Source organism: Labrus bergylta, chromosome 5 (assembly GCF_963930695.1).
Source record: "Labrus bergylta chromosome 5, fLabBer1.1, whole genome shotgun sequence".
In the NCBI taxonomy this organism is placed as follows: Eukaryota; Metazoa; Chordata; class Actinopteri; order Labriformes; family Labridae; genus Labrus; species Labrus bergylta.
In genome coordinates, this window is record NC_089199.1 from 13731167 (window position 1) to 13748377 (window position 17211).

The window sequence follows — 17211 nt, forward strand, 5'->3', positions numbered from 1 at the left end:
CATGTGTTCAGGGGGCAACATGGCATCCTCAACAATCACTCTGGGGCTACCGTATTACATAATGATTATTTCACTGGTGAATTTCAAAGCACATGATGGTACAGATAAAATGAACAATGCTTCTGCTCTATTCAAATTCAACTTGTTATCCATCATAGTGTGACAGTGAGACACTGTCTGAAGCAGCTGATTCAAACTCAATTATCTTTAAAATATGTTGACAATGTGTTTGAACTACTGCTGTATTATACAAATACTGATATGACAATAAACACTTAATGTGATGATAAAACGTTGCAGGCAATTCAATAGATATTCTAAGAACACTGAAGCCATTACAAAGTAGAAAATATGTATAATTAAACATATACTGTTTTTTAAAATATATTTATGAATAAGAAGAGACACTAAATGTTCTTTAAGTTTCCTTTATCTGAAGAGCAGCAACACAACAACAGACACGTTTCAGCACTAGGCCTTCATCAGCGTTCATGTTTTGCTGCTCTTACCCAGATAAAGGAAACTTAAAAAACATTTAGTGTGCTGCTGACTTTGTGTCTCGTTTTAGTCTTGTTGCAGTCGAGCACCTGAAACTGGGTTTACTGTCGAGTGTGCTCCTTTTTTTGCTATTAATGAATAAGACTCAATATTCAACCAGAGAACAATTGACTGTCTAATAATATTAATTAAAAGAACAGATTATACACATTCAAAAACCATAAAGATTTTTAGGGCAAAAAGGTTAAAAGATACTTTTTTAATGATTCATTTTTTTTACACAAGAAAAAAACATTGTCAAAATATGACATTTATGACATAATTTAAAACAACACATCTGATGACATCACTACTCTCTTCGTCTTTAGAAACACTTAATCATAAAATACAACTTCATCAGATTAATATGAACCTCACTTACAATACAGTATGGCATGTTCCTGTCTGGTCTTTGAAATCAGTACAAACAAGTGTTTTCAAACTCAGACACTTTCTAATACTTGAGCTTACAACAAATTATGTTGTAATCAAAAGAAGATATATCTGAGGTATTTTTTCCATAGAATTCACTGGAAACAAGTTTGAAACACAACCTGAGGTTCATATGTAGATGAACTCGTGAATAACAAAATGCCTTTATCCTGCAGAAAAATAAGTTAAAAGATTGTTGAGTCATTTCATTTATTTTTGTTGCTTTAAATTACAACTTGAACCATTTCTTTAGTAATTCAATGCAGGTTTGTAATGATTAAAAAGTGCTACTAAAAAGAATTGTTGTTTAAAAACGTGGCTTTTCACATGAGAAAATACTTTTAGGCAAAAATAAAATAGTTTTTCCCAATGACAAATTTTGGTCTTCCAGAAAGTATGATGGCAAGTGCAGAACACAGTGAAGCCCAAGAAGGCCAATTAGAAAATGTAATAGACTTTCAATAAAGATAGTGAAAGTTGGAATTGTTGGACGTAACACAACATGAGCTATTTGAAAAAGCTTGTTACCGTTTCTAACTGAATAATGAATAGGCACAGGGTGAGCACAGGAGGCACTGTGGTGGTCTGCTCAGCTCACCCCCCAGTCCCCCAGTCCCCCCCCCCCCCCCCCCCCCCCCCCCACACACACACACACTTATCTCAGATATTAAAAGCTCTAATTTTCTGTAACAGAGTGCACTTTAATACACATCTGCACAAATTTGGCATTATAAGGTAGACATTTCACAGAAAGCTGAAGCTAAATTCAATTAAAAACAAACTAAACTAGATGTTCACACTGCATTTAAGTCAAAGTAGCATTTAATACAAAATAGAAACTACACATGAATATACAAATCTTGAAGTGAACAGACCTAAGCTTAACAGTGAAGAACATAATAAAAAATGTAATTAAAAAAATTGGAGCTACCAAACGATTATATTCTCATGGAGAATACTGATAGGAGACAGGCTGAGAGACACTGGACTGAACATACTTCAAGTATTAACATTTAGTTTCATCTACTTTAAATAGTAATCCATACTGGTGTGCTTACAGACATGTGCTGCTGTCTTATTTGCTACTACAACTGGGGAGAATCCAAAATCAATCAATTATTATTAAATAGGAATAAAGATTCTAGATTTCATTATTTATAATTTAATCTAATACCAAAAAACAAGTAATGGTTTGATTTTCATATTTTTTGTTCTATCTAAAAAAGTAAATGAAAAAACAGGCCATTTTAATATTTAATTTGTCCTATTTTTTTGTGTTTTGCCAAGGAAAGCATGCTGAGAATTGCATGCACCTCACCGGAGCTCACACAGCTCATGAGATTTATGGCACAGCTCGAAAACAATATACTCTTCTTCATGTGGGTTGATCAGTGAGGAGAAATTATGAATCTGTCATCTACAAAACACAGGGAAAACTGTGTATTATTCAATTTAAGTACTAGGTATAGTTTTCTACTTTTACATTGTTATTCTAGTGTCCGTTATCACAATGAATTGGTCAAATTTCAACATTAAGATGATTGTTTTAAACAGTTAAGATTTTATCTTAGAACCAGGGCTGCGGTTTGGTACCGACCAAACACAAAAACACATTCTCACTTTGAGATGATGTGTGACAAATTGGATTTACTTTGTCACAAGCTAAACCAGGGAGCAACTGAATGTTTAAAAACAACTTAATTAAACACATGTCTGTCAATGCTGAAACCCTGAGGCCATATTCGAGGTCCAAAGCAGCTTAAGTGCAACACTGGCCTAAAAAAAAAGACAGCAGACTGTTTCTCTGAACTCAAGACTCCAGTCTTTTGATGATGTAGAAATTTGTGTTTATAATTTTGCAACTTCTAAATGCAGAGTAGAAGTAAGAACCTGGTTGACACCTATTAACCAAAGTTATGGTGTCGTTAAAGATATGTGATTATAGATGCAATCAAAGGAAAACAGGACGCATTGAACCTCAAGATCTGCTTGTTTTTTTTTTCTTTTTCTGAACCATAATAAGTTAAGTGTCAAAGTTACAGAAACATTATTCGGTGAAACATGTCCCATTATTTGCAGGATTCTTACTTAGCTTAGGTTGCAGAGATCAAACTACCCTTATTGTTTTAATTAGCATACCAGACATCAGTGTGTGCATTATCTGTGCTGTAAGGACACTTCATATGTAAGGCACAGAGAGGTGAAGACAGACCTAATATTTACAGTCTATGAGACAGACACATACTGGCCGAGCTCTGATGGTCCCACGTTGGAGGCAGCTCATCACTGCAAGTCTTCCTATCTTTCAACCACTGTGTCAGCGTCCATGTCGTTTAGTAAGTAAATGTCTGTGTGCCGCGACAGCCCCAACTGCATTTGAAACAGAGAGAAGAGACAGATGTGTCATCAATGAGAGTTTTTAACGTTCATCAGGACAATTAGATTTGTCAAAGAATATTCATTTGCTTGATTTTGCCACAATTCTGAGTTTTTCAACTGATTTAAGATTTTCAATAGAAAACTGATCATGAAAATGACATAATTAAGAAAATGCTGTTTTATCCGTGTTGTATGTTTTTTTTCATTGAAATATATGTACACATAGACAGCAGAGTATCAAGTGTAAGTGGTCATTTTCTTTTTTGTTAGACGGTAATGTGCTAAAGTTGACGCTATACAAATAAAAAATGATTGATTGATTGATTGATTGATTGATTGAAATTGAAATAAAAACATGTGAAGCAGGAAAAAGCACAATGAATGCTATTTTAATCAGAGGGAAATATGTTCACAATTTAAGTATGATTGTTTCTGTAATTATAGCTTTATAAGTGCTCACCTTGGGTCAAAGTGATATTTTCCAAACTCAACTTTCCTCATTTAAATCCAGGAAAGTCCTGCAAAAGAGAATTCTACTGCCTACCATGGTTTTCTATCATCCCTGGTTAGATTCATGTGAAATGAAATTCCATGAAATTTCACCCTTTAACTCTATGTAATTTTCTAGATTACACAATGTGTGAAACCCATTTTTTAACTAGATTTACATCTTGCTACAAAACATGAGTCATCCAAAGATTTAGCTCTGTAGTTCTCATTTTAATTTTTCTAAATGGAAGGTCTGTTTAACACCTTCACATTCATGCTATACTATTTTCACAACTACAAACTCATAATCTTTCTACAGACATTCATACAGCAGACGCCAAAAAATGTCCACACATTATTTCCCATTTATTTTGAACACATTTTGTGCTTTATCCAGTAGCAACAACAGACATGAATCATTTGATCATGAAGAGCAGAAATGAGTGATTACTTCAGTGCACACTATACACTTTCCTCTGTAACAGTACAAATGTGCTTTAGCCATGTTTTTTTTAATTTTATTTACTGCTGGAGAGGTATTCTTAGGACCCTTCATGAAGTCACAGTAAGTCAAATAACATCAAGTTACATTTCTATCACCAGTATGAAAAAGTTGAGGAGGAGTTTCTGAAAACTCTGAACCAAAGACCTGCAGCTGTACCGAACAATGCAGTTAACATTAAATACAATGAACCAGAGATCTTTGCAGTGATGACTGTATGAACATATGGGTGTGCTGGTTGGTACTGTATGTACATCTTGCTTGGATATTGCTACACTTGGTGCTTAAGTACAGTAAACACAGTCTATTCCCAATATTTTTGATCTTAATTTATTTCACAAGCTTGATAATATTTAATCATTCTGAGATTTGATTCCACATTTCAACATAGCTTTGCTGCCTTACAGCTGCTCACATGTTACACCATGTTAGTTGGACTAGGCTGTTTGAGGGCTGAAGGTGCAGAATTAATTCTCAGAGGTAACACACTGAGTGTGGAAACATCGGCACTTGGCTTTTCTTATAATATAAATATGAAAAACAAAATCCCTTAACAAACATGTATGTTTGTTGTGTAAGTTAAACAGACAATGTATCTACAATAAATATATGTATCGTAAAGTAGAGTAAAAATGTTAAAGGGGAGAACAACTATTCCTGTTAGGTCTAAAGAGAGTCGTTTCATAATGCTGGACATGCTGCAGCTTCATTAACACAAGCAATATACAAGAAATAGCAAAGACATTTTCTTCATTTCAATTAATCTGAACAGGGTTTCTTCACAGATCAGTAGTATTTTTGGGCTTTCATTTAAAAAAGGACTGCATTCTGGCCTCTTAATATGGCGAAAAACTTAAGATTTAGGGCTCTACTTGACTTCCTTGGTACTTGAATTATTTGAGCTTTTATTGACTTTTGTTTCCAGTCCTCCTTTAAAACCCGGATTGTCCAACAGGCAGCTCCTCTCCTTCTCTGCATAGCAGCATAGCTATCTTCATAAGCTAGCTATCACAAGCTTTCTTGAAACAACTCTGTAATATTACAATTCCTTTCTGTCATCCCTTCATCCTTTAGCTTAAAGGGTTTCTTAAATGAAAGAAGTACTTTTCTTCTTTCACTTAAGAAATGCAAACAAACAAATCAACATTTATACAGATTATTTTTTTATCCAACAACTGAAACAAGAAAGTGCAACACGCTTTTCTCTCTTTTTCCTTTTATACTGAAAAGTTCACTGTGAACACCTTTGCTCACTTGCTGCAGTTCAACCTGAGTCACCCTCAGAAGCTGAGTATGAGGTTGTTTGCTAAAGTTAGTTCATGTAACGAGCTAGTGAAGTAGGGTCACGATCACATCAAAGTAGCAGTCTTCATCAGAGCAGCCTCATCATTTATATATATATATAGATATATTTACATTCAGCTCTCCGACAGCTATGATCATTTATTCAAGCCAGTCATTCAAACTCAGATTTTAAAAAAAACCTTCTTTCATTTACTTGTTTGCCTTTGCCTGATGTAAAAAGACTGCAGCTTGGTGAAGTGATACTTGAACTTTTCAGTTTTGCTTCTTGAAACTTTAGACAGGAATCAGGTCGCAACATCAAAACCCCTGACCAGAAGTTTTTTTTAAACGATGAAAGCTCAACATTATTTGGTGATTTTGGTAAAGATAGTTGGACTGAAAAGTAGTTTCATGTCAATTGATAACAACTTAACTCTTTTAAAATGAATAACTGTCAGATGGTAATATGCAGTGAGTCAAACTGCTTTATAGAATAGATAATAAGAGGATGTTGAGGTAGACTGAAGATGGTGTATTGCAGCTAGAATGTATACATGTTAATTTATCAATACTGAAAAGATTAGGTAGATATTAAGATCGGCCTTTACTGAATATAAACGTATCCTTGTTTAGTTTTTCAGCAGGAATGCATGAACCATGAACATTTTACAGAAACGGATCATTCATATCATTTATATTTTTTTCTCTTGATCTCAATGCTGGCCAGAACATTTTAAAAAATACATTTGGAAGTTTTGAAATCCTGATGAATATGAACTTTACTGTGGCTTACATGTGTTCTTTGTTCTACTCTGCCTGTTTAATGAATTTGCCACAGTCAGGATTGCTAATGCATTATCAATAATCATTTGAAACTCTATGCATGAACTTCAGTTTATATCCTGCCTTTTTCTCCCAAAGATGACCAAAGTGTGCGACAAAACAGAGACTGTTGGCAATTGCTAAGATGCTGAGGTTCTTTTTATAGTATAGCTGACAAACATTAATTCTAGATAGCGATATTATTTATGGGTTGCCTTAATGGTTTTTCATGTGTCGGCTGATGTATTTAAATCTCCTGATACGTTTCGAGTCTTAAACACCAAACACTGGCATTAAATCTTCTATGCTGGTGTGGTTTTATCTGACTCTCTACTAGGTACCTTTAAAGCACCACATTGAGACCCCCAGCCCTACAAAAAAGTACACCAGACATAAGCAGGCATTGTACTCTCAAGATCCTACATGATCTTGCAGAATCCTGTTCAATACATGGCTCAGAGTCTCCGAGAGGAAAGAGGAAGGCTGCCTGGTAGTGTCCTGTTCAGTTCTAGGAGTAGGACTCAGACCGCTCCTCTATTAACACAGCACGTCTCTTGCTTACCCGGCTGCCAAAGTCCAGGCAGGAAACCCCCAAGGCAATCAAACAGTACCAAGCCTACGGACAATGACAGAGGGGAGAAAAGTCAAGACACAACAGTGTTTGTGCAGAAGATATTTGGAATTATTTTCAAAGTAAAATCTGAAATCTGAAACAATGCACATAAATATCATATTTATTTTAAAATAGAAATATATCTGTGGGGCGCTGGTGGCGCAATGGTTAGTGCGCGCGCTGCGTATGGCAGCTGTAATATCCAAACGGGCGGCCCAGGTTCAAATCCAGCCTGTGGCTCCTTTCCCGCATGTCATTCCCCACTCTCTCTCCCTGATTTCCGACTCTATCCACTGTCCTATCTCTCCATTAAAAGATCAAAAAGCCCAAAAATAAATCTTTAAAAAAAAAAAATATATACATCTGTATATTTAATGTATTAGCCAAGTGATCTGTTTGATTTGATATATTTAATGTGATGATTTCTGTGCTAATGCTTGTATGCACAGCAAACTGCAGACCAGTATGAACTTTAAGTATGAAGATTAGTTATGTATTCATTGAAAAAAGCTTCATCATATTCACAGACAACTGTACTTGAGATGATTCATTTATAGGAGATAACATAATGTTTAAATGTTCTTACTTACCAGGTAGACGACAAAACACAGATAGGCAACTGAGAGGAGGGCAGCGACAACGTAGAGCAGCGTACTGTTCAGTGTTGTGACATAAATCACCACAAAGTATGTGTTGATTGCACAAACCACCAGGATGATGACGCTCCCGGAAATCTTCCACACCCTAAAGACACAGAAATTATATTAAGACAGAATGTTTTTTCCCAACTGTTTACGTACCTAGTTTGCATATTTTATTTTTGGCAAATCAACTGCATCAAGTCTATTTCCTTTAACAACTCATCACAAGACTTTATCTGTCTTCATGTTGGAGGAACATCCAGTACACTCAGCTGACAATGACACATAAAAAGACCGTGCCATTTCCCTTCTCTCTTTTCAGTAGATTTGACTTTTTATCCTAATAAATATCCTGAAAACATAAAGACTAGATTTTGTCTTTGCGCTTCAATATTTGGCTTTGAATAGTTTGTGATGAAGGATCTCCAATCAATAAGCCCTAGTCTCTAGCTGTTGTGATTTTTTGGAATTGAAGCAGAAGCTACGGCTTTTAGAGATGTGCAGTAGATGAAATTATCAGTATGACAAATATCTCTCTGCTTGACATTTTGAGATATTTATGTTTTTTTTTTAACCTGCAAGATCTAAATCTCACAATGAATCATTTTAATGAACAATGTAATACTAACAACCTGAAGAATACAGCTAACAACCCGATCATGTATTCCAGAGGCATGATAAAGTCAAGTATGAGAAATCAAATAATAATAAAAAAAGGGGTGAGGGGGGTGGGTAGAGATAAAAGTATACGTTCACTCACAATCCATTAGCAAAGTCGCTCATTATGGAGGTCATACTGGTGAAGGTCAGGATTGGGATCAAAGCAAATGGAAGCTGTTGACCACAAAGAAGTCACACTAATTATTCAATAGGAAATTCACTACACAACAACAAGAACTGTCAGTTTATGGCTCGTTTAAGAAGAGCTTATTAGTACTTTTCTTAAGATTGTGACTTCATGGTAAAATGGTTCTTCCTGACCTGCATGCTTTGTAGAACATTGAGGAAGTCGTTCATCCCCGTCAAGTGCTGAACATCCTGAAAAATGGCCACCAGAAGAGTAGGCGTGATGGCGATGGAGCGCGTAAGCAGCACCCGTGCAAACCGGGACCACTGAAGGTTCAGGAAACCCTGATCAAGCATGAAGGAAAAATCTGAGCACACTCATCATTTATTATTATTATTTTTTTTAAATAATAACTTCAAATACTTATTCACACCTCCATTACAAACTGCCCAGCGTAAGTGCCCGTCATGGTGGAACTCTGTCCAGCTGCCAGGATCCCGATTGCCCAGATGTAAAGGGCAGCAGGTCCAAAGAAACAGCCAAGGACCACCCCCTGATCAAAAATAATCAGAAAGTTAGCCTCTCTCTCTCTTTCCACTAATCTATGCATTAAGAGCTATACTTTTGACAAAGAGTTGTTCAAATTACACAAACACACACCACGTACACAACATTTGAGTACTTAGTTAGTAGCCTAACTTCAATTTACACCAAATGAAATCAGCTAGAAGAACCTAAAAATACTAAATACCTGTGTGTTGTGCAGAATCTATGAAAACAGACTTTATGTTGCAAACTGTGTTTGTAACAATTGTTGCCCAGCAAAAAATGCAAAAAAAGGTTCTTCTATCGTCACTCACTATATTTTTATTTTTCTACCTTGTGTTATCTGACAATAATGTACTCCTTTCAGCCAAACATACATAAGTATATCAGCAGATTAACGATTCCACAGTGACACATGTTGAAGATGTAAATGTGTTGAGACGTACCCCTTTGTAAATGTCCACCTCCAGTGTGCCGTTGTTTAAAGGGAAGAGATCCGTGTGAGGGCTGCCAGTTGCATTGCACTCTTCATTCTGCAACCAGGGACACAAACACATATTGACCCACATCTTAGAGCGCTACATGCTGTCTGTTTGCTAACAGCACTCATCACAGAGTAGTACACTATAATGAGAATTTTGAACACTTCAAACCCACCACTTGCATGTTGGTTTTATTGTAGAAGGCCTGCGCAAAGACTGCAACCACGAAGACGTTGATGAGGAAGGACACAAAGAGAGCTATGGTTGACTCGATGAAGTAGTACTTGTTGGCCTCCTTCACTTCATTCTTATTTTTGCGATCAATATCCCGCGACTGGTACATAAGGAAACAAACAGAATAACACCCAACTTTCATTAACACAGCTGTTATTGGTTGGCGATGAATGGCTGTAACACAGCTACACTTGAATTATTACACTGAGTCAATTCATAAAAAATAAGCGACAACTGACTTTCACTTTCCAGAGTTGAAGAACTCGACTGAGAAAATAAATTAATTAATTCAATGATGATTGTGATAATAAGTAGTAACATTAACACAGAAACATTCTGCAGGCCTTTCTTGTATCTACATTAAAATGGATTTTGAGTCATGTGATTGCATGAAACTCCTGAAAAGAAAAACAATCAACATAGTGCAACAAAGTTTTAACTTAGTGACTAACCTGAAAGACTCAAAATGAAATTACTATTTAGCTAATACAAAAATATTGTTAGAAAAAAACTCCATCAAACGTGGCTTATTTGAGACTTTTTCCTTTTCCTGAAAATAAATAGGCTTCTTACCTTGACCAGTGCAGAGTGTAAGTAGATGTTGTGCGGCATGATGACAGCGCCAACGATTCCCACAGCCTGTAACAACTGCACCTTCCCACAGCCTGCGCAATACGGCACAAACATCCCCTTCAGCAGCTCACCCTGGTCGGGCTTCACTAAAACGTACTACACACAGGCAACACAAGGTCATCATGATACCTCAAAAAAAAAACTTCAGGTGTAAAGAAACAATTGAATTGATTAGGAAATTATGGAGGACGTTACCTCGTAACCGAAGCTGAGAGCCATTATGGTGATGAGTATGCCAAAGAAAGCTTCAAGTTTCCTTAGACCTAGATTGACATACAAACTGCATCAACACTGGGAGTGCACACATTTTAGAAACTGACTGATCAGTAATGAAAAGTATATCCATACCATATTTGTCTAGAAAGAGGAACACAAATGTGTCTGTGATAGTGATGAGGACTCCTGCCCACAGTGGGATACTGGGAGACAAACAGGAGAAAATGTCGACAATTTTAAGTATTTTTATTTAAATGTAAGTGTTGCAATCACTTTTCAGAGACAGGAAGCAAAGACGTACTGGCCCAGAGAGAGAAGGTTGAACGCTATGGCACAGCCGATGACCTCCTGCATGTCTGAGCCAATAATCGCCAGTTCCACCATTAACCAAAGAATGATACGAGGAACCTGAAAGAGAAAAACAGAGAAGAAAAATTCAGAGGACTGCAGATTAAACCAGTGATCAGAGTTCTATCATTGCTACTTACTGTTACTGTACAATATTTAGGTTGAGGACATTTAAACCATAGAATCAAAAGAGTTTTTTTGTTAATATAGTGCTGTGCTTCAAAGGTTAATGTTTAACAAAACAAAGAAAGCTAATGTGAGTGATGACAGTTGGGAAAGCTCACTGTTGGATATTGGCGGTTGCAGACTTCAGCCAAGTGCATCCCCGTGACAACGCCGAGGCGTGCAGCTAACCTCTGCAACAGAAGCCCAATGATGGTGGCTCCAAGGAGCACCCATAGGAGCTTAGAAAAGAAAAGCCAGACAAGACAGGGTAAATTTCACAGCTTTCAGTCAATACAAACCTTTGTTTTTCTATAACTATATATTGACAAGATGTCTCTGAGTGAATAAAACCACAAAAAACCTCTGGAATCCCTCATTGTGAAACGGGAAAATACAAAAAAATAGAAGATACAATATTGTGCTTCATATTTGACGAACAAGACAAACGGCCAGGACATTGCAGAACAAACTTTAATGGATCACCTTAAAGCCAGCTTTAGCTCCTGACTGAAGGTCAGACTCGATGTTCCCTGGATCCAAGTATGCAATGCTCATCAAAAACCCTGGTCCAGTGAAGGCCCAGAGCTTACGGAAACTGAACACCTAAATAGAAAACCAGAGCTTTATAAATACAACTAATGTTGTGTTTTTTATATTGAAAGTTGAATTCTTTATTTATAACAAAAATATGTTTTGCGTTTCAAAAAATCTTACCAATTCTGATTAGTGTCAAACAAGAGTATAGCTTTGTACTTGAAATAAGATGCATTATCTACAGGTTTGCTGCTTATTTTCTACGAAACCTGATGAGTACCTGGTCAATGTTCCCAGGAATGGGAACCTTCTCTTCAAAGTATGTGCTGGTTAAGTTGTCGCCATGGTCCTCGGGTGAGGCAGGAGGAGTGATGGAGCTGTACTTGTTTGTCTGGACATTCTCCTGAGTGGAGTCCTCTGACAAAGCAACAGAGAATGGAAGTGGTAATTAGTGACAGGAGACGAGTCTGAAAAGTTTGCTTTCCCTCCTGCTGAACAAATAGTATCATGAGGTGCCAATAAGGGAAATGATCTTCTTGTCATTCTGATTGGTTATGATAACCTTTCATATATCTGTTAAAGACTACTGAGTTTCAGGATGGGACATAATAAATATAACAGGTTGCTGTAGGCCATTCAACATGATGTGGTTTATTCTGTAGTACTGCATATTGAATGTATGGACAGCTGAATGAGATCCCTTGACAAGAGTTGCAGAAAACTAAAAAAATATATAAAACATAATGCTTTGAACTCATCTACCGGTAATTCAAATTTAATTTCTAGAAAACAAGTCCTAAACCTAACTGTCCACTTCCAACTAAAGCCACACAGGGACATACACAGCAGTCCAGGTTCAGACCTGATTGAACAGATAAGTGTGTTTTTTTCAGACCTTTTTTAGTTCATTGCTTTATAAAAGAACTTTAACAACACTTTTAATGATTATTATTTCAAAATAACAGAAAACATATCTTTATTAGTTTATTTCCTTAAGAAAATCTTTTATTCTGAGTCTCTAAGACTCAGGGTACAGGAGCTTTATTAAGAAAACCGCACAAACTTAAAGATTAAGCCAATTTTCCATTTGAATACACAGGAAAACAAACCCTGATGCTGATATTCTAGAAGCAATTCAACCTCAATTAGGAAAAGTGCCGCAGAAGTGATTAAATTCAAGAATTTTAATAAAATCTCTTTAATCAGCCTTAAATAATAACCTGTTATTAGAGGTGCCTTTCTCAAATCTGAAACCAGATGTCTACGTTAACAGATTTTTAAGTTAACAAAATGACATGAAAAGGATAACATATAAAAGACCAGTCAATAAAAGACAAAAAAAAACTGTTTAAACACTTAGAACTATTTTAGAAAGAATTGAAAGTTTACTATTAAACAATGTGCACTACTCACTCAGTTTGGACCACTCGTTCTTTACTCCCTTCATCTCAGACTGACTGCAGGTCCTAAAGTCCACAGCTCCCTAACAACAACTCTCCTTTTGATATGACTCAGCACTCTATAATCTCTTTTCTTTTTTTTTTTTCCGTCGACAGATGTCACAACAACATTCTGGCATCATGTCACCTAAATGTATCCCGACAAGGCAGAAGTAAAGAATGCACACCACTGCTCACTTACTCAACTGACTAACACCTTAGAGCTGACAATAAAGCACAACAACCGACTGCCTTAACACTTGAACTAACTATACAGCATCACACACAGTAATAAAATCACAAAGGAAGCAACAAGCATTACAATATTCAGATTCTCCTCAAATCTACATTTTTGTAAATATGCTATCAAATACTTTTTAAACACAGTCACAGAATGTGAACCCCAGCCTTTACTAAAAACACCCATCAGGGGGCATTTCAGGATATTTCTATTATTTTAAGAAGTTACCTTCAAGGAGGTCTCCGTCTTGCTCAGCTTCCATCAGGGCAAGCTGAAGGATCCCTGGGAACTTGAGGGATGAATATCAGCTCCCCTGGAATAAGACAATAACAGTTATACAATCTAAAAAAGCATGAAAGAGAGTGAAATGTAAACTATAAGGCTAAGTATCAAGTTCAGAAGGAACAGGTTTTTTCTGCAGTAAGTTGAGGCATGACTGTGCAAAATTGTGTTCAACTTTCTCCTTTTAACAAAAGGTCAACTACATTAATATTGACTAGTCATACTAATGAATAGTCCATATAAGTATGTGGCAAGGTCACTACTTTGATGAGAACATCTTACAGAAAGCTTGAGTCAACTACTGACGCAGAAGTTTCACTTCAACAATATGCATCCTTCCTCTTCCTCTAGTCGAAGTCTCACCAACCTTAGCCTCCTTAGCTCTTAACCCAAAAGATTTAAAAATAAAAAAAACATCACACTAGCGGAACATTCAAGTACACACTGTGCTCTGACACAGAGAGAGGCCCCCACTTTGTCTGCAGACTCATGATCCCACAGTCATGTGTTTTCAACAGGTCAAGGTTTCCATCAGAGTGCCACTTCCTCACGCTCAGAGTAACAAGAATTATCAAAGTGATAAGGTTCAAGGTACTTTGCTGAGTAGCAACAATTGGTTTAATAACATAAGAATTTGAGCAACAATAGATTTGACTGGCAAAATGTGACATGTTCCCTGTGCAACAAAACAACCAAGAATAACTTTAAACATAATGTCAAAATGAATTTAAAGTTCAACATAAAATAAGTTTGACTTTTTGGCAACGATTGGTGTTTTGTTAAAGGAGGGGGCTTGAAGTGAAATACTCTGATGTTGAAGCAAATGTTGCCCATTTCCCTCTCCTTAGAATGTAACAAATTGTTCTCTACTGTTAGCAGTCTGCTTACAACTGGGCACTGTATTCCAGACGAAGGCCGTTACTAGGCAGCTTTTACACTGCAGGCTAAACTAAGCAGCTGCTAGCATCAAGATACATTTTAAAATACTATGAATTATCGGCAGCTTTAAGGAATTGACCATAACTGCATATGAATAAAGTACATATTATACATTTTAAACTAATACAGAAACAATGAGTATGGTGAGAGCCTTACGAGAGGACGCTTTAGATTTTAACTCGATTTTGATTTATTAATTTTCCTTGAAAAAGCACAAAAGTATGTGTCAGACTATTTCTGTGACTTGAGATTATAGACTTTGATGCTTTCTTTATAACTCTCAAGTCTGTTCTGCTTCTTGATAAGTCTAATGATATTGAATATACTCTGTCCCTCTGTTTTGAGCCACCAGGTGTCTCAATTAGGTGTTGAACCGCTTCACCCCCACACATTCACAATCCACTATACAACTTTGACCTCATATAGATAAGGAACAATTTGAGCAGGTAGAGTCTATCACTAGAATTATCACTGAATCTGATTTGGGTATGCTTTGACCTGGTTTGTCAGAATGTATTAATGGTGACCATTGGTTCCAGTTGAGAATATTTTACTGTCTTTATTGCATCAGCAGCACTGATCTTGTCAAATTTTAGGAGCAATAAAGTTTATGTGCTGATAAAAGAGAATTAGACTGACCAAGGTTCCCACTAGCTACGAATGTGATCTGGTCCACAAAGGATGTTTAACACGTTGTGATAAAAATACCAGTATGATTAAGATTTGGAAAACATTCACTCAAGTAAATCAACTTGATTTAAATTAAAGAGTTATAAGCCTAATAAGAAGAAACCAGAAGCAACCGATCTACTGACTTTCCCCAAAGCATTGGCCTCAACATAAACCTCCATCCTAATCTAAACAGGACAGCTTTTACAATCATTCAATCTATGACAACTCCCTAACTGAAAAAAAGCATCAGAACCAAGGACTGTAAATAGATCTCAACATAATCATGCCAAAAGAAAAATGTTTTAAATGCCATGCAAACTTAAATACACAGCCTTAGCTTATAATGTTTTATTTTAGTAACAAAACCTATATGATAAAAAAAAACCTGATTTACTTTGAGTTACTACTTTCACATGAGGACTCAGCAGCAGCATCAGCAAGACATCAGACTTGTAAAATCCAGCACAGCTCTTAGCAACCCCGCAAACATGCAGCTACAACGAAAATGAACAGTAATCTCTCACTCTGTTCAGTGAGGCAATCCATCATAAAATACTCCAGCGTAAAAAACTGGTCAATCAACAATTGCACAACTCACATGCACATGTCAAATAGATCATCTTATAACCAATGCTTTAGTGCCTACCTGTCTTTTTACATATAGCCATGGGCTTGCTGTGCTGCCCAGCCTGATTTAAGTGATTTCAAAAGTCAAAAAGAAAATACTAGAATCCCTACTGTGACTTAAAGCTAGTACAGACTCTGATCCCTAATTCATAATGCATCGATCATACTTGTCAAAAAACCATTCCTATTGCAAATGTCAAAATGATTGTAATTTATATCAAGGTATGAACTCAAGGAGGGCAATGTTCATCGCTGGTGTCCTATGCACAATATGCAGATTAACTCTTGCTCTATTTTGTGTGATTCTGATTAACTTTCACCATGACAGAAGTTCAACATACCAACTCTGCAAATCATTTGCCATATCTTACAGCAACAGTGATAATGAACCAACGTAACTTCTGAATGTCTGATAAATTGTCTTTGCATGACTGTCTGCTAACCGGAAATATGTAATATTGCATCATTAAGTTTACATATTAGTTGTGCGATTACTATAAAGCTCGGTTTTTTTTTTTTAATGGTTAATGAGGATCATTTAATCACCTTGCGAGTTGATGCACTGATTACATTTCCTGCTGTGACACGTGAATCCGCAAGTTGACTTCACGTTTCACAATTAGTTGAGTAAGAGAGTCATTTCTGCTCAGTTCAACATTTTGCTTTTAAGTTCAACACATTGTTGTAATATCAGAATGATGTTGGACAACAGTCAAACCTTGTAAAACAAATAAAAAACACTCTTAAAAGAATAACGAATGCTGTAAATAAAATGTAAAAAGGTCCCCAAGCAAATTTTAAGAAATAAACTACAACTTTAAACTTTTGACCTCTCGTCCCAGTAATAGAGCTACTGATGCTACAGCTGTTCAACCACTTAAACACAAACCAAGCAAGCGATAAACACGGTGAATGAGTTTACCAAAGACACACTAACACGACTTCGATCAAAAAGGAACATTTAAACCCGGGGGCCGTGGCTAACATTGAACATTACTGCTCCTATGTGTGATCAAGCTAACAAGTTTCCATGATGTCTGCTGCCTGGATACGTTAGCGTCAGTCATACAAAATGTGAAAACACTCTTACCTGCGAATATGTTACAGGAGGACAAAACACGATTTGGGTTAAATGATAAAAGCTCTTATGAAACTGTCGACATGTATCATTGAGAAAATAGCTTAATAACACGTTATCCGGTTATATTCCGGTGAAGTCTGTCCATGTCAAAGGTAAGTACAACTACGAGTGCGCATGTGCATGAAAACTGACCTGATTGGTCAGTAGTGGAGATATGTCACGTGTTTATGTGATGACGCTATTGAAGCCCTGGGTTTTGTTCGTCAGGTAGTGTTAAACAAATGTT

The 17211-nt window shown here is 36.4% G+C and overlaps 1 protein-coding gene across 2 annotated transcripts; it reads right to left on the reverse strand.

Annotated features, from left to right (window-relative positions):
- Positions 1–1773: 1773 nt before the first annotated feature.
- Positions 1774–17092, reverse strand: slc11a2 (solute carrier family 11 member 2). Of its 2 annotated transcripts, XM_020642363.3 has the most exons (17): positions 16935–17092; positions 13553–13637; positions 11925–12061; positions 11594–11713; positions 11230–11349; positions 10899–11005; positions 10730–10800; positions 10577–10644; positions 10322–10477; positions 9690–9848; positions 9479–9565; positions 8920–9039; positions 8681–8830; positions 8460–8533; positions 7649–7802; positions 7008–7061; positions 1774–3339 (listed from the first exon to the last, which is right to left on the reverse strand). In XM_020642363.3, the coding sequence occupies exons 2-17, from the start codon at positions 13584–13586 to the stop codon at positions 3268–3270; spliced, it is 1683 nt and encodes a 560-aa protein (XP_020498019.1). In that variant the 5' UTR covers positions 13587–13637; positions 16935–17092; the 3' UTR covers positions 1774–3267. The 2 variants fall into 2 exon arrangements, with proteins under 2 accessions (XP_020498019.1, XP_020498020.1); XM_020642364.3 differs by lacking the exons at positions 13553–13637; positions 16935–17092 and adding an exon at positions 13058–13179.
- Between the last annotated feature and the right edge of the window lie 119 nt (positions 17093–17211).

Bases quoted from the DNA above. Each gene is read 5' to 3' on its own strand.
- slc11a2 (XM_020642363.3), bottom strand. From the start codon at position 13,586: ATGGAAGCTGAGCAAGACGGAGACCTCCTTGAAG. The intron at 8,534-8,680 runs GTCAGGAAGAAC...TGTGGTCAACAG, and splicing joins ATGTTCTACAAAGCATGCAG to CTTCCATTTGCTTTGATCCC. The intron at 3,340-7,007 runs GTAAGCAAGAGA...TTTCAAATGCAG, and splicing joins GCCTGGACTTTGGCAGCCGG to TTGGGGCTGTCGCGGCACAC.